Source organism: Sparus aurata, chromosome 23 (assembly GCF_900880675.1).
Source record: "Sparus aurata chromosome 23, fSpaAur1.1, whole genome shotgun sequence".
In the NCBI taxonomy this organism is placed as follows: domain Eukaryota; kingdom Metazoa; phylum Chordata; class Actinopteri; order Spariformes; family Sparidae; genus Sparus; species Sparus aurata.
In genome coordinates, this window is record NC_044209.1 from 13,706,706 (window position 1) to 13,732,000 (window position 25,295).

A 25,295-nucleotide genomic window follows, 5' to 3' on the forward strand; every position below is an offset into this window, starting at 1 on the left:
TCTCTCTCTCTCCCTCTCTCTCCCTCTCTCCATTGTTTCTCATTAGTCTCTCACCCTCTGTAATGTCTCTGTCTTACCGACTCCCCCCCCCCTCCATCCCTTCTCTACTTCTGTCATTCAATAGTCCATCTTTCTGAACTGTATCTCTCGTCCGGCTGCATACGCAGACGCAGCTTTTTGCCTCATCACTCTCGCTCTTCACTTTCCTTTCGCCCTCCACGCTAGAAAAAGTTCCTGTCATCCTACGAAGCGCATGAGCACACAAACGCACACGGCTACCTTTTATTAAATTGCATATAACCCCATAAAGACAAAACGACATTTTTGTTGATGCTTACATATTCCCTCCCCCCGTTAGCATTGCGGCAACACATACAGTATTGTGAATTAATACACACGTATACACACACGAGCGCACACACATATACGTATAAATATATAGATGCTCCATTATCATGCTGTAAACTTCCATAACAAATCATCTCAACGTCAAACTGGAGACCTCAAGAGGAAAGAGGGGGGCAGTGGAAAAGTGCTCTTTTCAAGCAGCTCCTGTTATTTTTAGGCCGCCCTGACGCAAAAGATCAAGACTCGTGGATGTGACCAGATTGAGGAGAGAGACAGAAACGCCTTATAAGCGGAGTCTGTACAGAAAAAAGAAAAGGAAGCACAGGAATGACCGACCCGACCAAGAAAGACTTGTAAACAAATGAATAAGCACATTGAAACACACAACTCTCGTCCACACACACACACACACACACACACTGAGCTGATGTAAAGTCTGTGTAGTTATCAGCTGACAGTTGCGAGCTGGAGAAAGGCCAATAAATAATTTAGATTCTGCAGTGAACGTAGATCACTGACTCTCCACATCCACCCAAAAACACCCAGGTCCCTCTCTCTCCCTCCCTCCCTCCCTCCCTCTCTCTCTCCCTCCCTCTCTCTCGCCCTCTCTCTCTCTGTTCCCGGGAGTGTTTCACTTTCTCCCTGACTGTCCCTCCTAATCACATATACATATCCCTGTTACGTGACTATTCTCCATGGCAGCCTGGCCAGGTACACTAACAAAAGTGTAGAGTACCAGCCCGAGTGCTCGTCCGGTCCAGTATTCAGCGTGTTTCTCGCTCTGTTTCTACGTTTTTATTGCAGATTAATCACAGTCATTGAAAAAACACGCGAGCTAAAACGAGGACAATGCTTACAGCAGCTTTAATTGTCTGGTCGCTTACGAAAAAATTGCGAATTATCTGTGTGGTATTGGCCCCGAATTCGATTCCTAAAAAAAGACCTGACGATATGTCATTGTACTCCCCAAAGCAATCTGATGACACAACCACAAATTAACACATACAACATCGAACCAACCTGCAGTCGCCTGCATCCATTGGTGAGGTCTAACATACCAAGAATCCTTTATGATTGACACGTTACCAGTCTTTGGTTTGATGAGAGAATGGGTATGTGGTTAAAGTAATGGCAAATTTTAGGGCGCAACTAATAACTGTTTTCATCGTTGATAAACTGTAAGAAAAATTGCAGAAAATGCTCATCACAAATTCCCACAGTGGAAAGAAAACATAGTCGAAATGCTTTTTGTGTCCAAACCAGCAATCCAAAACCCCGAGACTCTAAAGTTACCATCGTTAACCAATGATTAACCCGCCCTTCAAAGAACTGGAGAACTGATTAATCGACTGATCGTTGAAGCTCTGGCACATTTCATCCACAGACATCCTGTCTACATACACGAGGGAGGGTGACCGCTCAGTGAAGCGACTGAGCAGAGAAGAGATCAAACCCCCTGGTCTTGAATGGTCATTTGATATCTCATTGATTCTGGATCATATACAATCAGAAGTCAAAGGAGGAGATCAGGCCACAACTACTCAGTCCCGAGCACATGCAACGCTAACAGCACAAAACCTACTGCACGCGCAGTACATGCACAAACTAACTGACTGTATGCTCATTGGTTTTGTAACGCCTCTCACATCCGATCATTATAAAAAGGTTGTTAACGTCTAAAAACACATTCCATCTATTATATTTCATATGGAGCTCGCTGCTGCTATAGATAGCAAGAACATATATCGACTACCTCTCCATTTACAACAGCAGGGGAAAACACTCTTAGGTGTACGCTGATGACGCAGGCACGACCATATGGTGTGTGTGTGTGTGTGTGTGTGTGTTGCTATTGTGTGCATGTGTTTGTTTGTGTTTATGTAGATTTCTCGCAGGTGCTGAAATGAGTGTCCTGCAGAGGTGCACATCATGAGCGAAGCCGACACTTAATACATCGCAGGGCTACATGGTTTACACTAACTAATGTTCGACAAGGTCAAACGGGCATTTTAGGGTGAAAGGTCAGCTGGACTGCTGATTGGGGGTTTCATTTCTAAGGTCCTATAGGATGACCCTTTCAGTTTCAACTTTCCTCCAACATGTAACATGATGCGTCAGTTATGAGCACATTACAAGGACGACAGCACAATCACTTATTATGTCATTTCAGTGTATACCGTGACAGTGTTTATGTTCTGTGTTGAATGAGTTACTCACACAACATATTTCAAGGGTTATGGGTGTTGGCATTGCCCAGCCTCTGGTTCACAAAGGTGGAAGTGGAAGACTTGTCCTTCTTATATGATTATAATTCTGTGAAGGTTGAATGCTTCGTAATGCTTTAAAAATGATCCAACATACGTTTTGCTAAGTAGCAGAGTAAGTATTGATTCTTTACAAAAATAAAATTCGAGTTTTTTGATTGAATTAACGTTAACCAACCTCAGCGGGAAAGATAAATACAGATAATACTTGTATTTAAAGAGGCGCTATTTGTCTACTGCTTGTTTTTTTTAAAAAAAAGGGAAACGGCACAGTGGCAGGCCTGAACTCCGTAATGCTAAATTCTAATTAAACAATCAAATATCCGTCTGCTCTATCTAAATGTGGATGTGAGAGAATAGTTATTTATATAGCGCTCCCATGGGTCCAGAGTCAGCTCACAACTAAATAAAGCTGCGGGTCATAATTCTGCTGAATAGTGAATCCGCTGAGACTCACACATCTGGTGGATCAAAAAGGTGTTTCAATCTCCATTCAGTGAAAATATCAATCCGGCAAATCAACGTGGATTGCGTGGAGCTTCTACTGCAGGTTCTAATGAATCATTTCGAAGAACTGTGAATCAGATTTACTGCAATACTGACCATAAAACATTCAGGGAAGGACAAATGTTAGATAAGAAAACCCCTAATTATTAGGGGTGTCTTACTTAGCCGTTCATCTTGGTTTGACTTCCTTAATGTTAAACATTTGTGATTATGAGGTTGATATTTATGTTGTTACAACTATAAAGAAACAATTGACAAGGCATGGCATATCTACAAAAACAAAACATTACAGGATAGAGGTAAAATTACCTCTTTTTTAAACCCAAATGGCCGCTCTCACTGATCGAGCTGAGTGTCAGTGAGGATATCCTCGTGGAAATTGCTGGGTGCCACTCTGAGGTTCACTTGCTGGCAGTGTTGTACTGTATGATATAAAGTCCACATATTCCTTCATTCGCTCCAGTACCAAATTTCTATCATTCATTTGGACACATTAATGTGTGTCGTAAGGGTACATACCATAGCGACATTTTGAGTCATATCGTGTTCATGTTACATTTTTGTAACCTATCGTATCCATAAGTTCAGGGGAAGGACGTGGAGTTCACAGACGAGAAGGCTGCCAAGCCAGTGGCTGCAGTTCCAGACCGTGTTTCAACATTTGTAAGCGTGACGCCACTCATTATTTAAGTTTGACACAATTAACCTATGTGTTTGTGTTTGTCTGATGAACCCTCTGGACATCTCCAGCCAAGTGTTTTATCATATCGGTCAAGACAAAACATAATTTTTTCCTTACTCCAGAGAGGATGTTTTTGTTCCTAGTCCTACACCAGACCTTAAGCACATCACTGTCACAAGATAAAATTGAAGGTTGGACCTAAAGAAATGCTAAGTTATAACATAGGCTATCCGTGTTAAGCAGAAACATTTATTCTGGTTGGGTTGCATATTTCGGTTTTGTTCATTTGTGTTTGGTTTGGATCAACACGTGAAAGCACATCAAATGATGGCACACTGAACATCGTGACACACGGTGGTCCAGTGAAGTCTGGAGTTACCTGAGATGGCCTTATGATTGATACTGCCACTACATCACCTCTCGCAGAGTGAGAACTTCCTCGGGGGACTCAAGCTTTAGGTCATTCAGCTGGACCAAATTCATTCAACGGACAATTAAACATGAATCAGGCCAAAATAACTAAATCCTTACCAATAAATGGGTGACTTAATAGGTTATTATTAAAGGAGCACTATGTAGACATTTTAATCAGAAGAGAAAGATCTTTGTTTACTTATTTCTCATGCCTAAACAAACTAAATAAACAAACTCCCTTTGTTTTCATGTCTGAATAAACTGAATAAACAAACTGACCTTAAAGGGCAACGCAGTTTCATACCGTGTTTATATTTGGCGGACCCTGCCACCTTTCTAGCCTCAAACAGTGTTTGTTCACTTAATATTTCTGAGTTTGTATTTTGACCTCATTTCTATTGTGAATATAAATATTCCGAGTTTGAATTTTTCCTCCAGAGCAACACAGTGCCCCTCTAACAAGACACTTGCTTGAAAGAGTTGCTGGAGATGCAGTGGGTTTTTGTCTTTGAGACATTGATCGAAGGAGGTTATAAAAATCTCAAAATAGCATTTCATTATGAAATCCATTCTGTTCCTTCTTACAGCCTCAGCTTGGTTAGTTTTCCCCCACATTAAGCCTCACAATAATATCATCTCCACCTCAAACTTACTCAAGGTTGCCCACAATAGACCAAGTAATACAGAGCATTGACAGTATACCGTGAATGTGCTCCCTAGGGGGAGGGGGGGTGTAAAAATGCTGTAAGTACACCTGACAATAGATTACAATCCAATAAAACACCAGAACCACAAAGCACAGAAATTACAAATAGATTGGATCAACACCCTGACACAGCCTCAACAACATATTGAACATTGTAAACTTCACAAAGGTGGGAGTTATTGCAGAGCTGTTGTGTTCAGTCACATAAGATGGGTGTTTGTGTTATTGTATCAAAGATCAAATATCATAGATAGATAGATAGATAGATAGATAGATAGATAGATAGATAGATAGATAGATAGATTACATTAACATGTTCACATTTTCTGTATGTGAAAAGCAATAGTATAAAGTATCTCGTGGCTCCTGAGGAAGCTGTGTGTGATCTTAAAAAAATGCCTCCAATGATGTCACTCAGTGGCTAAATTGCATTGTGGGTAAAAAAAAAAAAAGAACGTGTGGAATAAAAAAGGTGATAATTTTGCCATGCCTTTTTTTTTTGCCTTTTTTTTAAACACTGTCCATAACGAGTCCAACAGTTTTATGGGACTGTGATCAGACCAGCTGACTGCTTTTCAAAACCTGGCATCCGCATTACCCACAGTGCAACACGGCCACTGAGTGACATCACTGGAGGCAATTTTTTTCAGATGACATGCAGCTTTCTCTGGAGCCGACAAAGGCTTTATGCTACTGTTTTCACATATATGGTAGTACTTCCCAAGACCTGTAAAGACGCTTTAATGTCTAAAATTAACCCTTTAACTAACAGCTGGACACCTAAATCTAGTTAAAGATTGCTTCAACCTTATGTCGTAGCACTGCCTTATTCTTTAGTTTTCCTTGCCTTGACATTAGCCACGCTGCCAAAAATACTGATGGAAAAGAAAGAATAATATAAGATATATTATCTGTAATGAGGGGGGAAAATGCATAATATACTTTACTCAAAGATGTTTAAAGCTATCTGGGACCAGCTATATGACATTTTTTTTATTTATTTATTTATTTTACAGCAGACTACATTTCTTTATATCGGGAAAAGAACAGGTGTTACTAATAACCCTACAAGTGGTTCTGTGTTATTCGTGTATCCCAGTGAGCCATCAGTGTGACAATGAGCCAGCATGCACATTACCAAGACCCCGAGGCAGCTATGTGGAATTGCGTGCTTTTCCTACTGTGACATGTCATAGTGTCTTCTGTATAGAAAAAATAGAAATAAGTCTAATGCAAATTGCATTTGAAAGGGAAATCATTGGTGAACTCAAAAAGGTCTCTCTTTTTTTAAGGCAAGTACAGGGAAAACCATAGGTACCAGTGCATCCCTTGTTGCCTTAAATGTTATTGGAACTTTTTTGTTATTATTATAATATCTCCATTTTGTTAGGAGGACAGCAGGGCTCGGTTAAACATTTCTTTTCCTATCAGTATGTAAACTTAAGGCGTCTGCATTTTTTTTTTTTTTTCCAAAACATTCAGTTGAAAAGTGAGGAATCCACCTTTTTAGAAAAATGTTGCTCAGATGACTTGTCACACTGGATGAATGCACCGCTTCATGAAAGTGTTTAGAGGTATCAAAATACATTCACATTTGCAAAATTAGCTTTTCGGATATCAAATCTGTGAACATACCACATCAGATTTCCTGCAGGCACAGACACACACACACACACACACACACACACACACACACACACACACACGCTCTCTCTCTCTCACTAACAAACATGTCTGTCATTGAGATGGTGAATAGACATGATTCAGAAGCACTATAAGTAGCTCCTGCATTTCACTGGAGCAGCCCAATTAGTGTGTGTAGTTATGTCACGGCTCAAGCATCAGCATGGATCAATACAATCATTACTCCAATTTCCCCTCTTGTCATTAACACCCGCACAGAAACTTCACTTCCACATCTGCATGCATTCACGCCGGCGTGTGTGCGAATCCTGCAAAATGGGAAATACTCCAATCGCTCGCCGTTTTCTCCCCTGGAATGGCGCAATACATGCTGGGTTTGATGAAAGATGGAAATGCAGGGAAATTAAACCGCTGTCACACTTTAGTGGTCGTGGTGCACACACACACACACACACACAGCTTGAAATGGTGGCACATTCATTCAGTGACACCTGCATCTTGTGTAATTAACAGGAGGCTCAAAATGGGGAAAAATTAAATACTGTCAATGCACAAGTTAATAGCCTACTATACTCTCAGTTACATACCTGCTCTCTCTCTCTCTCACACACACACACACACCCATACACACACACACACACACACACACCATATCTAGAAAGACACCTGCATCGGGCTGATACCAGCTCCTGTGTGTGCATCGCTGCAAGGAAACACACACACACACGCAAACACACGAATTGTAGCTGCTTATTTTCATCTTTCTCTTGGTCTCCCCCACCTATCCTCCCCTCCCCTCCCCCTCTGCTCTCTCCCTCTCTTCTGTTTCTCTAGCGAGGCCTCCACTGCACATGCTGACATCAGCAACCAGCAGCGCCCCCTAGACACCCCCCTCAACCACTACCGCCACCAACACACACACCAACACACAACACACACACACCAACACACCACACCTTACACACAGCAATCGTATATCAAGCAAGTCCCAAGCGACAGTGACATGAAATGACCAACAAATGTGACTGATGGTGATCAACAGTCTCATAAAAAGGGGGGCGCTGGCTCGTGCCCCCTCCTCTTAATTAACTATAAATTACATGTCCAGCATTTTTCTGTCACCTCGTAGCCTGCCTCGCACGGGACCTGCTGATGCATCTGCTGGCTACACCTCTGTCACTGGGGCTTTAACTCATGGACACATTCAGGCGGACATATGTGTGCACATTGGGGCCTACCTGATCCTCGGGCCAGGCCTACAGTAGCACCCTTTTTTTTTACTCACTGCACATTGCCAGGTAAAGGATATGGCCATTCGGTGATCTTTTTGGCGTATTTTCTGACGAAGTTATCCTCACTGAAAATGAACAGCGAGCGGTTGACAGTGAAGCAGTTCTGGCGCACGGGGATGGGGTTATAGAGGGCCATAGTCCGGGCTCTCTGCGCCATAGACTGCTTGTACATTCTCTGGGCCCCGGGCCCTCCAGGTGCACCGTGTCCGTGCCCGTGGCCGTGTCCATGCCCGTGGCCGTGAGCGTGTCCGTGGGGTCCTCCTTGCCTGCTACCACCGCGGCCGCCCGGGCCCCCTCCGCCGGGCCCCCCGCCGTACCTGGCCGGCACCTCATCTCCGAACCGCGCCATTCTCTGGACACCGAAAGCCAATCTTCACGAAGCAGCAGCGGAGAAGGAGACCAATGCTCAGCTGTGCATCCACACAACATTACATCCCATCCGGATCAGAACGTCTCATATGCACAACGGGTTGTCTTGTGAGCTTGAGCTGAGCACCTGCAGCCGGCGAGCAGTTCTCCGCTGGTCTCAGCAGACGAGGACGCCCATGTACCGTCTCTTCTCTGCGCGTCTCTGCCAACGGCCAATTGTGGGTGTGAGGAAATTAAATGTGTGGTCGGCTGGCTGACTGGTTACACTGTAAGGTGGTGCGGTGGGGTGGCTCAGTCTCAGTCGGTTGAGACGTCCGTGTAAAGCAGGCTTCGCCCCCAACATGAAATCATGGGGAGACCGTGGCGAGTCAACATGAATGTTTCATGTTCTCCATGGTTCATGCCTGCATCAGAGCGCACCACAGCCCCCCTGCACCTCTCTGGAACATTTATGTCTTCACTCTCATGACAGCATGTAATGACAGTCTCGGCGCCTCTTATATCACACAGGCCTCGGACGATAAATCGGATTCTCGAAAATAAATCCGAAAATAATGATCAGTTGTATAGCTACGGCTGTCAGCGGCGCTCAACTTGGCATGTTGGAAACGGTCGCGTTTCCGAAGACTTGAAAAGGCATTGGAGAGAGAAAAAAAGCTACGATTATTTATTTATTTTTCGAAACATCCGCAATGTTTGGCACAGTGTGTGGCAATAAATGTGACTCCCGCCACCTCACAGCTGTTTTACCAGAGCGCTCCGACAAGCCTTGAGACCGGGAAAATGGTGACATTTGTTAGTAACGCATCTTATTTCAAGAGTTCAGCAATCTCGAGTAGAAAAGGAGAGAGAAAAAATACCGTTTTCCCCTGAAGCGTCGGTGTCATTGTTGTCGAGCGCTGTGGTATGGAACATTTTTTTTTTCTCTCTCTCTCTCAAACGAATCTGATCGCATCCTCCCTCGTTGAAACCATCATCCTCTCTCCGTCACCTGCGCGACCATCCAGAAGCTGAGCAAGGGGACACACGGACGGCGTCGTCAAAGACAAGGGTACGACGGCCGCTTCTCCGCCGTCTTACACCCTCTCATGATCTTGCTCTGGCGGTTCGAGGTGCAGCAGTGCCGAGAAAGTCCCTCACCATCCCCGCCCCGAAAAAAGTCTACCTCCGTCCGCACTGATGAGCCCGAATGTCCTGGCAGAGCGTCCTTTCTCTCTCTCTCTCTCTCTCTCTCTCTCTCTCTCTCTCTCTCTCTCTCTCTCTCTCTCTCTCTCTCAGTGGAGTATGGTAGAGCTCTCCTCACGGCCTCCTCTCTCTTCGTCCAGCGGCCCCAAGGGGAGGAGGAGAGGGACTGACGGACTGACGGACGGATAGATGGATCGTTGAATGGAAGGAAACACACAGAAAAAAAAAAGATATAAAAGGGAGGGGACCGGCTGTTTCTGTGGAATTCAGGCCGGAGACTTGCCTGTAAACTCAATAAATCGCAGCGCGCAAGAAATCGTCGCCTCTCAGTTTGTGTGAACAGGAGCGCGCGGCTGCTCGCTTCTGCAGCCGCAGCACATGACGCACGCAGCTCGTCCAACTTCCAGACGTATGTCACGGACAGAGGGATCGTGTGGCGCTTGTTTATTTTGAGTTGCTTCAGTCGGACCTCTCAACTCCCGAACACTCTCAGATAATGCGTTAAACAGCCTGTTGGCTCAGAGGGTGAGGTGACACCGACTACTGCGCCTCTCATTTCCTTCCATCTTTGCATGCGTTTCATAAAGACCCAGTAAGCATGCTTATTATAGCCAGATGAGCGCGCGCGCGTGTGTGTGTATGTGGCGGAGAGGCGGGGTGTTGGCATCATGCAGCTCGTGCAAAGGTACAGCTGCAACCAAAGCTGACAATGACGGCGCGCACAGGGGCGCGTGAGGAGAGACACGCGCGTCAAGAGTGTGCGCGAGTCTGTGAGTGTTTGTTAGGGAAGGTGGAGGGGGGAGGCTATTCTTAGCAACAGACATTTGGAAATTAATGGACGAAGAGAGCCCTCCTACTCCTCGCCTCTCCTCTCCCTTCCTCTCCTCCTCTCCTCTCCTCACCTCTCCTCCTCTCCACTCATCTCCTCCACCAAAACACCGGTGCCTGTTCACGGTGCGACCATATGTTTTGCGCAAAGATTGTCAGTGGCGTCACACAGAGCAAACAAGGGCAAGGTGGATAGACAATAAGAACTGCAGTCTTATTTTTCTTGCGCTGGTAAATCTGAACAACACACACACTGATTCTGGCTGTTGTCATTTTGTGAGTAAAAACATCAATCTGTCGCCTTCAGTGAAAGCGTTTTTTTTCTCCGATCAGGCAGTCCCTTAATATCGACAATGTTTCCATCTTTGATTTTTTTTTTTTTTTTTTTTACAGTGGTATCATATTCAATGAATGTCATGAGTCACTCACAACTACACCGGAAGATGAGAGGAAGGCTGCAGGCCGCAACATCGCGGGGCAACATTCTCTTAATCTATTATGTGACCTAATTGATTGACTCCAGAAATAGGCGCCTCTGTGAATGGGAAATGATCGTCCATAAACGCATTTAAGGGTGACCGGGAGAGTTAATTTACCTCTCCCAGAGACTGAGCCAGGAGAGGAACCGTGTGCGTGAAAGCACCGATCGATACCAGCGCGACCTTAAGCGTCCCTCCGATCTGTCATAAAGGGATCGTTTTGCTTTGTGTCCACTCGGGCCGTGAGAGCGAGACTGACCCCACAGCAAGGGCATGCAAAAGCACATAGATAGATAGATAGATAGATAGATAGATAGATAGATAGATAGATAGATAGATAGATAGATAGATACCAGTTAAAGATGGTGGACAGAACCACAATGCTAGCGAGTAAAATCAAATCAGGACCACGGACAGTAGCACAAGAGCAATACCAAAGTCCTAATGTCATGGAAAATTCAGGACCATGGACAGCACCACAAACTCGACACTGAAGCCTTAAAGGTGCCCTTTGAAGCTAGAAAGGTGGCAGGGTCCGCCACATGTAAACAAAGTAAAACAGCATGAAACTGTGTTGTCCTTTAAGGTCACTTTGTTTATTCAGTTTATTCAGTCTCGAAAACAAAGAGAGTTTGTTTGTTTAGTTTGTTTAGGTGCCACCCAATCAACACTAATTCTGATAAATACGATAAGTATATCAGGAATATCAACATTTTCATATTCCAGAAAACTACCAAAACTGACTAAATTGTTATATAAGTGGTTTATCATCAAGTCTCACACTGTTGGAATCAAAGGACATCCTGGCCGGTGCTCACAACGTCAAAAGGGCTGTTTGAAGGTTTAGACTTGGTTTTAAGGTTGGGTTACAATTCAGTCGGGCTCAGATAAGGCTTATGCATGTAGGTGTATTGGAAAAGGATAAGGTACGGGGCTGGAGGAATGCATTACGACAATGAGATTCCTTCAAAAAAATATCAACAAAATCTTAAAACTCAAAAAGAAACCCACGTCCGCCTGTCCGTCGCTAGTTGGTTTGTCAGCAGGATTACACAAAAACTACAGGACTATTCATCGAAGTTTTGAGGAAATCTTTCTCAAGTTTTTCTCACTTCTGTTAACCTTTACAAGATAAAGCATTTTTGAAACATGTTTTTTACTTTCTCCGGGAATAACGCATGGATCTTGATGGGATAAAAAGCAAAAAAAACAAAAAAAACAGCAATATTTACGTCTGAGTAAGTACAAACAAGGACAGTTGGGCCTTGATGGAGGTAGGCACTCTGCTGGGTACTGTTCTAGTGTATTGCTGTTTTACATTTAAATGATGATGCGCTTGTTACAATGGATACACGTCTCATTTCGGCTGTTTATATAGATAAATCTTCAAACAAGCATTTCCATAATGCAGTGCATGGTCATTTATTTCACCGTTGATTAAAAAAAAAAAAAAAAACATATCCCATTTTTGCTGGCTGTTATACTGTATCTGTGTATGAGTGTGTTCACAAATGTGTGTGTTTACACTTGGGTGTAATGATCTGTGAAATTATCTATTGCCCTTCAGAGCTGGAGCCTTTGAGGAGCAGCAGCCTTCTGTCCGAACCTGTTATTCCACCACAGCCAGCGCACGAAGCACCGAAGACCAACAGCTCCGAGGCCACCCATGCATAAAACACTGTTACCTCACAAGAACGCATACGCTGTCTCTGAAGAAGAGACGGAGACACATGATAAACTCAGTCCACTCATATCATGTTTGGCTGAGAAAGTGAACGCAACATGATCGGCTATCTTTGGCCCGCGGCACTGTCTCTGTGAGGTAGCCCGCACGGGGACGTTTTCCTTTAAGGCAAGTATGCACACACAATAAATGACCTATTCTTGATTTAACAAGTTCAAAATGGGTTCAGGTTGATGATGGGTAAGTAGGTAGACTGAACAAGATGTTCGATCTCCTATATCTACGACCACGGTTGGGTCGGGTTACTTGATACAAATTACATGGCAATGTTTGTAATGACTAACGTAATCCAATTGCACCGCAAAAAATGTAATCTAATCTGAATACTTTGAGATTACTTTTGGATTACTTTAAAATCCATCACGGAAAATATTGCACCTTATATTAGAAAAACAGTGCGAACCACAAACATTTGAGTTCCACAAATACACATTTTCTCTCTATTCAACATTCATCGTCGGTCAATCTAAAACTCCTTATTTACTGCCACAGACTACAGGTGTACTGTGTGTATTCTACAACACATGGGTTGCTGTTTCTTTTGCAAGAGCAGCACTTACTCAAAATCTTCATCTTTCACTTTCAATGAGAACAAAAAGGAATAAAAAGGGATAAAAATTCTGTTATCATCATTAAATAAACAAATAGTAGTAGAGTTACCGTGAATGAAACTGGCAACATGAGGGGATTAACTCACTTTTTGTATACTGTGGAACATATTCAGCGTATTTACATCATTTAAAAAGGTTTCCTGATTTTAAATGGTTTTAAGTCAATGGCCTTTTCTTGTATGTAATCTGAGTTTATTCAAATCATCTATTTTTTCAGTCTCATTTTTATACCTCATTTGATCGTGTAATCCCGCTTAATTGTAGTTCATGACTACCCAATCCTGACCATTACATCGTGATTCTGAATCCATGAAGTTCCACGTCTGTCCTCTCGACCATCTGTAAGCCGTCCTCTTCATATTTTCAACAAAACGTCGCAAATTGTATGACAGTGCTCACTCTTTTCAACGGAATGTACATAAAAATTGATGGAGATTATGGGCCTATTTCAGAAATAAGAAGTGATTGCCTTCCAGTAATGTTTTACATTCTGTCTGGATGCTGAAAGCTGCAGGAAAACGGTGCAAATGACAATCACAACTTTGAAAAATAAATAATGATTCAGCACAACTGGATGCAGAGAGTATTTAAACTAAAACCCACAATAGGGTATGATGCCCAAATGAACAAAGATACCAGCACTGAGATTTATTTGCATGTACATCCTGTGAGCATTACTTCTGAATATGTTTAGACTTGGATATGCCAATATTTAGTATATTTAATTCCATCTTTAGAGTTAAAAGACTCTGGATTGTTCTCTGTTGTTTTTTTCCTTCTCTGTCAGATGTTCAAATAGTGGGTAGCTGTGAGGCTGGTGCTCTGAGGCGAGGGCCTAAAAAGGAGTGTCGTGACTCAATGATTCATAAGGCTGAATAATTCAATGGCTGGATGCATGTAGAGCACTCCGCCCCTGCTGAACTCGGTCCTGCACAGACCCGGTGCGGACTTCATGCAAACCTCTGCAAGAGGGCTCCACATCAAACGCAACAAACTGTGGTCAATGAAAAGCACAAGTTAATGAAATATGACTCTGTGTGTCAGAAAAAAAGCTATCCTGCCATTGTCATAACGTACATGTTTACATGACCAGAGTGAACGTATGGTGGTTGGAGTTTCAGGTCCAGCCACAGGAAACTGGGTCAGACGTTGTATTCAGTCTAGTTTGGTTTAACATAGCAAGGAGGAAGTGTGACACATAAGGCAAACACACTACACCAAAACCCAAACAAGCTTTAAGGGAATAATATGATCATAAAGTGACTGAATAGATCACATGTATAAACAACATGTGTAACGGTCAGAGCCAAACATGGAGGATGGAGAGCATGTGGGAAGCTGTACTTTCATACTCACTCATCAGCAATCAAGGGAAAAGAGCTGACAAGCAGCTCTGGTGGAAGAGGAGGGGAGGGCAGTCGTGCAGCTGAACCGACCACGCCGTGTGTATGTACGTTAACGTCAAAAAAACAAAGATTCTGCACCGACTGTATGAGCATCAAGATTTAATTAAACCACCAAAAGTTAAAAGTACTCATTATGCAGGCTCACGACCCATTTCTGAGTAATGTGTTAAATTGTATTATGAGATTGTAATTATTGATGCATTAATGTGTGACAGCACTTTAATGCTGTATCTGGTTAGAGTAAAAATATATTTAGAAAGCTAATTTTAATGACAGTTTAATATATCATAATCAGTTTTGTAAAAGAATATTCAAATCATACTTGAGTAAAGTGAAGATATCATGTCAAAATATTACTTTAGCAAAAGTGAAAGTTACCCAAACAAACAGCACTTAAGTAAAATGTTGAAAGTATCTGATAATACGGACTTAAGTTTTGTAGGTATCGACCTGGCTGGTCATAAGATCCGATGTTCTATTTTAGTTGTAATTATCAGAAGCAGTGATTGTGATTATTGTCTGATAATCAATGAAAAAAAAAAGCTCAAATAAATGTAGTAGAGTAAAAAGCAGTATATAAATATTTGGCTCTAAGTGTAGTAGAGCAGATAAAGTAGCGGAAAATGTAAACACTCAAGAAAAGTAAAGCTATTTAAGAGCGTTCCTTGAATAAATGTACTAAGTTACATATCATCACCGTTGATATGATCTATTTCAGCTTATCCTTTTATATTGCAGTACTCATTTGCAATTGGTCTGTGATACATCCATGGGAAAATAACATACGCTTAATTGGTATGCATTTCATGTTTCATTTTAATGTGTCTTCACCTGCAGGTGAATCTATCTAAATGGAAAACTTTTCATCTAAATGGAAAACTTATTTTCATATTTGCTTTTCCTGACTTCTGATGACATGAAACAACTGAAATACCTTTTTCCTGCACATTGATGCTATCGTGTATGTTTATTTTTATTTTTTTAAATGAATAAATTAACATAAGATCATTAAAATAATTGTTTTGCCTTTTTAAAGTTTTAGACTTTTATATTGTTTAAATATATGTTAAAAATTAACGTTATTTAATTTACCCATCCAGTGCTGAGGTATTTGCACCCTCTGCAATAACAGTGTTACAATAGCAAGGTTTTTTGTATCTATAAAGATCTTTAACATTATCTTGTGATATTCTGTCTTCCTGGTGCTTATCATTGTGAGGTAATGGCAGGTTCCACACACGCACCCTCCAAACTGACCACTGCCAAGGATTTTTCTGGCTATTTTCAGTCTTAATTGCATGATTCAACAGACGGCATAATGATGCCTCCAGGACAGGCTGACTGATGATGATGCAGCAAATCTTAGAAGCCTTTAAATGAGAGCACCAACTGGGAATTAGAACATGAACCCAAAACACTCATCATGGCTGGATGAATGTAATGCTGGGGGCAGCAACATGGCATCCAACAATAAAATGGGCATCACATCGGTTGTGTGTGTGTTGGAGGAGGAGGAGGATGGGGGGGGGGGGGGGGGGTTGGTTTTATTGTGGATGCTCACTGACCGAGACCAACAGTCGGCTCACAGAAGGAGCACTAATAATCCTATGCAGCTGGATGTGTTAGAATGTGCATGTTAGCCTCGTGCTCACATGTATCCAAAGCAAAAATGTGTCTACGCGTGTGAGCTCTCGTGGGCAGACAAAAATACAGCCGCATCTCCTGTCGAAAATAAGCACCACGCATTTTTAAACATGTACAATACGTGGCACAGCTGGTTCACAGATTTCCTACGAAGGTAAAAAAGAGACAGCTCACTTTCTTTGTGCACCGCTGGTTTATTAACAGAGTGTTTTTGCCCGGAAACAAAGCAGAAGAGGGAGCAGAGGAGAGAGGGTGGTAACCTGTCCTTAAAATATAGGCCAACGTCTTTTTTTTTTCTTGTTCTGCTTTTTCTGAGGGAACTCACCATTTTATCTGCTCTCAGAACTCTCTTCTTTCTTTTCTTTGTACTCCATTTCTGTTTAAAATCTTCCAATCTTTTAAAGCAGATCCTATCTCACCTTTCGCTACGTGGGCCCATAAGGTACGCAGAAAATACATTTATTCTCCACTAATAGTTTTAATTCTGCATCTATTCTATTTGTTTTCTATCATTTAAAAACAATATATGTTTCAGTGTAGATTTCTTTTCCTAGAATGTTTTATACACTGGTCAAATTAGAGATTTGGGGCTATTCGCTTCAATAACATGTCTTCTCTTAGACTACTGAAAAGGAAATAGAGCCTGACCAATATACCGTTTTTTAGGGCTGATCAATACCAATATATCACTTCCAGTAACCAGCACTGCAAACAAAATACATCTTAGTGAGAGTGCTTCGTCCACACTTGGCAGTGAATGAATTAGAAACACCACTTTCACTTTGAATGTTTTACTTTGAAAGTGTTCACCAGATGTTGGCACAGCTGGTGCTGGACAATGGACCTGAGTGCGCTTACAGTCATGAGTGTTTACTGCCCCCCGGTGGTCAAAGGGAGGAACTGCACACACCTGCAACACACCTCCTGCCTCTGCGCGATCATGTCCCAAAGCTGTGAGAGGGCGGAGAGCGCTCAGTCAGCTTCTTTTGTAGCTGAGCATGGAAGACTGAATATGAACACGATGTACACACACATGCACTGTTTGCTAGTCGTTTGGCGATCCCCTCATATAATTTATATGTCCCCCCCTCTGTCAGCTCGTCACTGTGTGCTCGTCCAGCCTTCATAGTCGTGGATCCTTATCATGTGACACCAACAACAATCAGCCGAGTCTACGGATCTATGTGGAGAATGTGACTATTTCTGTGAGGAGGAGGCATCATACAGAAAACATATGAATCCGAACATGGCAATGTATTAAAATAATTGGGTTATAAATAAAAACGTATTTTTCAGAGACTACATTTCACCTTCCCAAGATTAGTCTGTCAATTGTAGGATATGTGTTGAACGTTATCTAACTCATGTAGCCTACATTCCCAAGTGACTGTCGATATTTAAATCGGCAGACAAGAGCGTTTCTAAGGCTCTTATTCAAAGCGTTTTACCGCTGAGAGACTACGTCCCCCAGCATGCACCGCGCTTTCAACATGGCGCCCCACACTGCCGCTTGACCTGTATCGACGGGACCAAAGCGCGGCTGAAGGTAAACAGCGGTGCGTAGCGAGCTTTGACTGCCGGTTCCGCGGACAGGAGGATGAGGCCGCGACTGGCCGTACTGACTCGAATCCGCAGAGCAGCTCTCTGCTGCGGTCACACGCGTCGCCTGAGCTCCTGCGCCGGCAGCGGCCTGGTCGTTGGGTCGAGCCGGGAGCTCGTGCAGAGGCTCGGCTCTAAGGTGGAGGTGAGGACGGCATTCATCAGTGAGGAGGAGGAGGGGACTCTGCTGCGAGAGCTGGAGCCGAGCCTGAAGAAGAAACGCTACGAGTTTGACCATTGGGACGATGTAAGTGACGTGCAGACGCGCGTGGCTGATGGCTTAAGTACTGCTGCACCCGGCCGCAGGTGTATCCACCTACAGCCACCTTAAACATGGACTTTATTCACTGTATGTTACAATGTGTTTCCCTGTTTTAATGTGAATCCGTTGTTAAGAGAGACCTGGTCCTATGGAGTGTTAATGTAAGGGCATTTACTCAAGAAGTGCACTAAAGGTGCAGTATGTAACACCTGTCACATTCATGCTCCAAAGGAAGTGGGGGCAGCAAAGAGACAAAGTCAACACCCTCCCTGTGTAGAGCTTAGATCGGGCCCAAAATATCGACCCCGACCCGACACGAGCCTGTGCACGTTGTGTCCGAGCCCGGCCCGGCCCGACACATCAACTCTAATTATGAGCCCAAGCCCGATTTAAACCCGACATTTTTTTAATATGTGGGCTGTTATAACTGACGTTCTCAAGCTCCATGTTGCACTTAAACTACACAATCAGTGACGCCGGTTACGTGTTACTCTAATCTGACCACTTTTTTCAGTAATGAGTAATCTAACGCGGTAATATTTCCAAACCAGTAATCAGATTAAAGTTACTTATTCAAGTCACTGCGCGTTACTATTATTTTTGTCATTTTCCTTAGTAAAAATATATATTTTGCTTTCTTCTTGCATCTCGAGGAGACACAAATGCTTGATCAAGGGCCCGGCCCGAGGATAGTGACGGTAAATATCAGCCAGGGTCGGGCTCGGGCTCAGGCAGAGAACCTAAACTCTATCCCTGTGGACCCCGCCGGATCTCATTTTAGTTAGAATTTTGTACGCCGGTGAACGGAGAGAGATAAATATTCTTTTGAGCCCGCTGCAATTGTGACATGAATCGCACATGTGATGTCTGCCAATTGAAAAAAAATCAAACATTTTCCAGTCATAAATAAAGTTTGTCGTAAGTAAAATTAAAATGCCAATACCAGTCTTGTATTAAGCCAGGACAGGACAGACCGGGGCTAGCTGGTTAGCATGCTCACCACAGTAAATATCTCGGCAACACAATAGGTTGTGACGTCAAAGATGCTGTTTCTTCACTTCTGTCGATACTTTTGGTTCATTTTTGAATGTTTTCAACTTAAAGTCTTACATGTTGCACCTCTTAAAGTAAAATTGAAGGTACTTTGTGGCTTTGGAGACAAATATTGTAGGCTTGATACCTTTAGGTACTAGTTTCTTTGCTGATTACATGCTGCATTAGACCTCAAGTGAGAAATGTATCCGGAAAATATCGTATCTGAAAATCAGTCAACCTACAGTATACAGTGTATTTTTAAATCTTGTATTTTTCATACTACTTTCTTTTCATACATTTGAATGGGTAATTTTACTATTACCAAATTCATATTCTAACACAATATCTTTTACTTTTAGTCAATTATGGCTGTTGGGAACTTTTTACAACACTGCAAAATCATCATTTAAGCAAGAATGCAACACATATGTATTACACATATGTGTTGCATTCTTGCTTAAAGCCCCTGTACAGACTTTTCATTTAGTGTTGATTTTGGCGGCCCCGCTGGACGAAAGCGGTAGTGTTTTGCCGGAATGAAGACTGCATTTCCCATGAGCTCTAGCGCCCACTGTCGTGAAGACGTTTGTCTGGCCGGCGCGTGTAGATTTGTTTTGGAAAGTCGGAAAGACGACGGGACTTGCTTTGAAAACTTTTTTTTTTTTTTAGCAGCTATCTGCAGCGTGCATATGGACGAGGTAATGTGTCTATTTGTATTTCTACTTAATATAATATGCCGCCGGTGAAACAAAGTAATGCTGCTGTTGCACTGCAATTTCCCAGCTATATATATTACCCACGGTGCTACAGAGCTAGCGTTACAGCAAAGTCACAGTGATTGTGATGGATGTTTTGTTCTAAGTAAGAAACTGAATCATTTATAATGACAGAGGTTATTACCGATGCATCGTTGCAGGTCGGCTGGGCTGATACACACAGCTGAAATGGATGCGTGATCTAAGACGTTTGTTGTCGTTTTCACGAGTGTAGTATCTAGAGCTAATCTAGTGGTAATGTTAGCCAGCTTTGTTGTAACAACATGAATTCATGTATTGCTGTAAACTACGTCCCGCATTACATTTCATAAATGAAATAAAATTTACAAACCTGTCTAGGAGGAATCGGGCGAATTATGGATCCGACCCTCCCTTCAAGCCCCGCAACTCTCTCCATCTCTGGAAGGAATCGCCAATGTTTATCCGTGTTTTAGCCCTAGCTCGATCGGATTCCCTCTCTGCCTTTCGTTGGTCTTCGGTTCTAATTCTTTTTCTTTTCTTTGTCTCATTATCAGCCATGACAAAAGTTTTAGCTCGGTTAGCACTGGCTAGCGTAGCATCAAAACAGCTATGCCGTATCACTTTGGCCGTATCCTGAATGTCGTCAGTTCCGGTCCGACTGCCGTAAATCGTTTCGTCAGTGGTCCGACCCGACCAATGCCTTTCAGAGGTATAGAATTAGACTACTTAGAAAAAGCGTATCTTCACGCTGATGGGCTCATTTGCTGTTGTAGGTAACAGAGACACATCAGCAGAAACCAGAGACTTTTCTATATCCAGTTAAAAACTCCGTACAGGGGCTTTAAATGATGATTTTGCAGTGTTGTAAAAAGTTAGACTAATCTTTTTACTGGGTCAAGGGGGCAACCGGTAAAAACAAAGTATTTCTGAACATCATCTCCCAAAAAGATGCCATCATTGGGAAACAGCCACACAGTCATGACAAAAGAATGATTCACGAAGGCAGCTTGTCAATGTAATGGCTTTTAAATAGTAAGAGGGTGTAAAAAGGTAGTGTGCAAATGTGTTTTAAGTGAAAGTGACTTTATTTGTGCTCGCTTCCCCACATTCAGGCTATTCACGGGTACCGTGAGACTGAGCGTTTGAGCTGGGGGGCAGCGTGTGAGGAGGTCCTGAATCGTGTCCGAACTGTAGCATTTCCTGAGGGCAGTCCACTCCTCGGGCCTGTGCACATTCTGGATCTAGACAAGACCGGCTACATCAAGCCTCATATTGACAGCGTCAAGGTAGGTTTGTATGGAGCTGAAATTATGCCAAAACCTCACAAACACACAAAACATGTTTTACTCGTGCCAAACTATTCACGAACAAACTCAGTTGTGGTTTGCAAATACAAAACATCATTCACAAACTAATGCATTTTGTTTTGCAAATAAGAAACGTACCTGTCAAACAAATACATCATGCTTCAGAAGCAAATACCCTATAATAACATGTTTTACACAGACAAAGAAACATTGCCTCAGTTACAAAAAAAATATTCTTCAAGTACAAACTAAAATCTTTCAAGTACAATAAAAAGAACCTTCAAGTACGAAAAACTGTCACATGACTTTTGGCACTAATTTTCTGTCTTGCAGATTCACACACAAATGCCAGTAAACTTTCTAACAAGTGTCCTGTAATATACACTCCACAACAGCAGGCGGCGCTGTTGAGTCAATTTAATGCCACCAGGATGATTTTTTTTTCCCCCTAAATTTTATTTTTTATTTTTATTTTGTTCAAAGCCACCAACAGGAGCTACCATAGACACTGTGATGATGTCATTACTATGATGATACATGACAGTTAAATATTGAATCTGTCTATTATAACCACATCCTGAAATGTAAATGTGACATCTGTCTACCATACTGTGAGGTTTTGGCATGATTTTAACTACATAGGTTTCCCTCTCTTTTTTTTTCAGTTATCACTAATGTCAGGTTCTCGCATGGACATGATCCTCAGCACTGTCACCCTCTTGTGTGGACTGTGCTGCTATCCAAGATGCGCACTGCCTGTAATTCCTTCTGTCCACTCTCTAATTTTTCAGTTCTGTGGTAGCACCATTGCTGGATTGAGTCTTCTGTCAGATAGCATCATGCGCTTGGTAAAAGAGGGTGCCAACGATGAATGGCTGGACCTGCTGCTGCCCCGACACTCCCTCTACATACTGAGGTTCAGTATAAACTGTACTATACTATACTATATATACCGTGTGTGTATATATATATATATATATATATATATATATATATATATATATATATATATATATATATACATATATATATTCTAGATGGCCTTTTCTTTCCTTGGTATCCTATTATGATGCAAAGATTGTGTCGGTGCAGTATTTGTAACAGTTGTATTTCTGTTCTGACCAATATAGCAACAACCATAATACCATATGTGACTTGTGTTTTTAAACTGTCACTTAAACCAGCGCAGTCCCGTCGTTCCATCCTGTCCTCTTCACACTCACACAGGGACGAGGCCAGATATAACTTCACGCACGAGATCCTGAAAGATGAGGAGTCCGTGTTCAACGGAAAGAAGGTGCCTCGGCTGCGTCGTATCTCCGTCATCTGTCGCAACCTTCCGAGCTGACACCCGCTTCACCTCGGCCAGGATTTTAGAGCGCAACTCCACCAATTTTACATATTAAAGGTCGTGCGGGGTACTGCTGCATGTGTGGAAAAAAGTTGGAAAATAGCAGAGACATCATGTGTTTGTTCCACACATTCTTCCTTTTGAAAGCCTGATGCCTACATTGCCCACAATGCAATTCAGCCACTGAGTGACATAACTGGAGGCAATTTGTCTGATTACATGCAGCTTCTTCTGAAGCAACAAGTAGTACTCCTCAAGATCTGTCAACACTCTTCAATGTGTAAAATGAACAGAACGTGAATTCAAAGGATAATGCAGGTGATCTCCATATATTTATATGCCAAAGACGACATCCCTAAACTTTTTATGGTTAATGTATTTTCACCACATGCATCTATGATGAGGTGTGCAGGTCATTAATTGCTGTTGCAACAATTTACACTGTGTGTATTATAAAAAGTTGATTGGGAGGTCAGGTCACACCTTCACAGTTGAGGTTACTGAATTGGTCTATTTGTCTCACATGTATTACAGTGTTCATATTTTCATTACAGGGATTGAGTCCACTATTATGGGACGTCATTCATCCGGGCATCAAGTTTTGCTAGTAAGCAGCAAGTTTCTACCACAACAACTACGATATCTTGGCCTGTAGTTTGAACATCATTTCAGTTTCCTGTCACTTCTAGAAAGGATGTCAGTTTAAATGAATCATTTTTGTGTGTCCTTATAATTCTTGATAATCCAGAGACTCTGTCTACGTAAAACTAAAGTGAAGTTAAACTTGAGAGCATCAATTCCTCTGTCCTGTTCTCTACATGTAGAAGGGAGTTGTTGACATGTTTTCTTCCAGTGTGCTCAAACAGGTTCTGTTCAAGTATTCCTCATTAAGTTTTGAGGCGTGTTTTGGCTCATTATCCTACTGCAGTACCAAGTCAAGTCAAGTCAAAACTAGACTCAAGTGTACAGTGCATGGTATTCAAACACTTCAGGAAGTCAGAGACGTTCCGCACCCTCTGCTTTGCATCTTTGTAGAGAGAGATGGAAAGAAAGAAGACTAAGGAGTCCCGACTTCAAACTGAAACTGTGAAGCCGACATTATCACTTGTAATGAAAGATAAAATAAAAGTATTACATTCGAAACAGAACTGTTTCTGACTGTTTGATCCACCTGTATTTGCAGATTTACCTTCATGAAATGTGATCTGAAATACAGGACTCAACATGTTGTGTGAGTGTACGGTAGGCTACATACAGTATGTGATGTAAGAATGTAAAGTACTTATTCATCATGTGAATCTGTTTACCTATATGATAGATTACAACTGAAAAATCCTCATCCTTAAAAGTGTAATAGGTGTGTTTTAGTTTAAACCATGAAGAAATTAACTAAAATGATGGATAGAATATTAAGAAATAATAGTTTTAGCCACTTCACACCTCATGAGGTGACAGCGCTATGGTAAACAACACCATCACTCCCCTGGTGCTCCAAGCTTCCAGTGGTTACTCTGGTAATATGCTGCCAACTATTTGTTCAGAGTATTAATTTAACTGTAGGAAATAAAACAAAAATCTTTCTTCTGGAGCTACTTTGAGGCCTGTTACATAAAGTAGAGCAAGAAGGCAGTTTCTCCCTGTTGTATTGTCAGACAGAGATGATGAATTTCAAGTTTCCAGTCAACTCGGCTGGTTTTGGAAAGAAACTGAAGAAGTGACCGAGCCAGTTAAGCACACGGAGACACGAGACTGGGTATGAAGAAGACCGCAACCTAAAACAAGTTATGAGACCACAAACTTGTGGAACTATGGAAGCCCTAAACGGCCATGCATTCATATATTTTATTTCCTCCGTGATAACGAGTTAATTTCCTCCATTTTCCCGAGATAACGAGATAATTTTCTCGAGATAACGAAACTTTGTTTTCGCGTGATAATGAGTTAATTTCATGTGTTTTCCCAAGATAACGGGATAGTTTTTGTCGAGATCTCGAGATAACGAAACTTTGGTTCAAAAGAGAGTGAAGAGTTTGAAAAGTAGAAAAGGGATGAAGGATGCAAAACGTAGTGTCGGGTGAAACTGCACCGCTTTAGGCCGGGTGGGGGCATTTACACATTCTTCAGTCTGCGTGCTAATGTAAACAGGTAGTGCCACATAGCCCAGATGAGCTGAGCCTACAGTCAAAGTGCAAATTAGCAAGGCTACAGGTCCACCAACAGGTCTGTAGATGATGCTGTGAACATAGCCCTCCACTATAGCTTATATATATATATATATATATATATATATATATATATATATATATATATATATACGTTTAAATATTTTTCAGGAATGTTTGTTGTCTTTGCACAGCAAATTGCCTGTATGTGAAAACTTTCTTGCCAATAAAAGCGATCCTGATCCAGTCTCAGGTTATATTGTTTTATATTGCTAAAGCTTCTTTAAGGTCTGAATTTTTGTTTTTTGTTTTTTACTTGCATCGGGTTAAAAGGAGTCCAAGTTGCTCTACTAAAATAAATTAATATTGCTTGTGTAAAGCTACATTTTACAATAATGTTGCGTAGTGCCTGCTAGAGCATTGACGAATATTGCATTTTAGTATTCGTCGAATACTTCCCAAAAGTCGACTAATAGTCGAATATTCGCCTGTTTTTTTTGTTTTGTTTTGTTTTTTATCCATGCGGCACCGTTGCTGCCAGACCTAATAGTTTGCCTCTGTTAATGACCATGAAAACACAATGTAGGCTGAAATTGATTGAAATTGATAATGTCCTTAAAGCCATTTCCAGACAGTGCAGCAAGCGGTTGCATATCCTTCACAATGAAATTCACCAACAGACCTGTTATTTTCCTTTTTCTTTGGTCGGATATCTGACG

At 42.1% G+C, this 25,295-nt stretch overlaps 2 protein-coding genes and 1 long non-coding RNA gene across 36 annotated transcripts in view; 2 read left to right on the plus strand and 1 right to left on the minus strand.

Moving 5' to 3' along the window:
• LOC115575189 (voltage-dependent P/Q-type calcium channel subunit alpha-1A-like) overlaps positions 1 to 9,482 on the minus strand; it is an 87,347-nt gene extending 77,865 nt beyond the window's left edge. For 27 of the 33 annotated variants that reach the window (XM_030407050.1, XM_030407047.1, XM_030407049.1 and 24 more), the window contains exon 1: positions 7,875 to 8,206. In XM_030407050.1, coding sequence (XP_030262910.1) covers positions 7,875 to 8,206 — 332 coding nt within the window. Of the gene's footprint in view, positions 1 to 7,874 lie in introns of all 33 variants that reach the window. The other 6 variants (XM_030407064.1, XM_030407062.1, XM_030407061.1 and 3 more) reach the window with 1 other exon arrangement.
• A 150-nt stretch (positions 9,483 to 9,632) lies between these two features.
• On the plus strand, positions 9,633 to 15,078 carry LOC115575195 (uncharacterized). The gene is made up of 2 exons (XR_003982641.1): positions 9,633 to 9,936; positions 12,286 to 15,078. It is a non-coding gene; the product is annotated as an uncharacterized LOC115575195 (long non-coding RNA).
• Positions 15,079 to 17,585: 2,507 nt separating this feature from the next.
• On the plus strand, positions 17,586 to 23,562 carry alkbh7 (alkB homolog 7). Of its 2 annotated transcripts, none has more exons than XM_030407067.1 (4): positions 17,586 to 17,969; positions 20,869 to 21,042; positions 21,855 to 21,979; positions 22,291 to 23,562. In XM_030407067.1, the coding sequence occupies exons 1-4, from the start codon at positions 17,721 to 17,723 to the stop codon at positions 22,409 to 22,411; spliced, it is 669 nt and encodes a 222-aa protein (XP_030262927.1). In that variant the 5' UTR covers positions 17,586 to 17,720; the 3' UTR covers positions 22,412 to 23,562. The 2 variants fall into 2 exon arrangements, with proteins under 2 accessions (XP_030262927.1, XP_030262928.1); XM_030407068.1 differs by having other exon boundaries at positions 22,248 to 22,505.
• Positions 23,563 to 25,295: the final 1,733 nt, after the last annotated feature.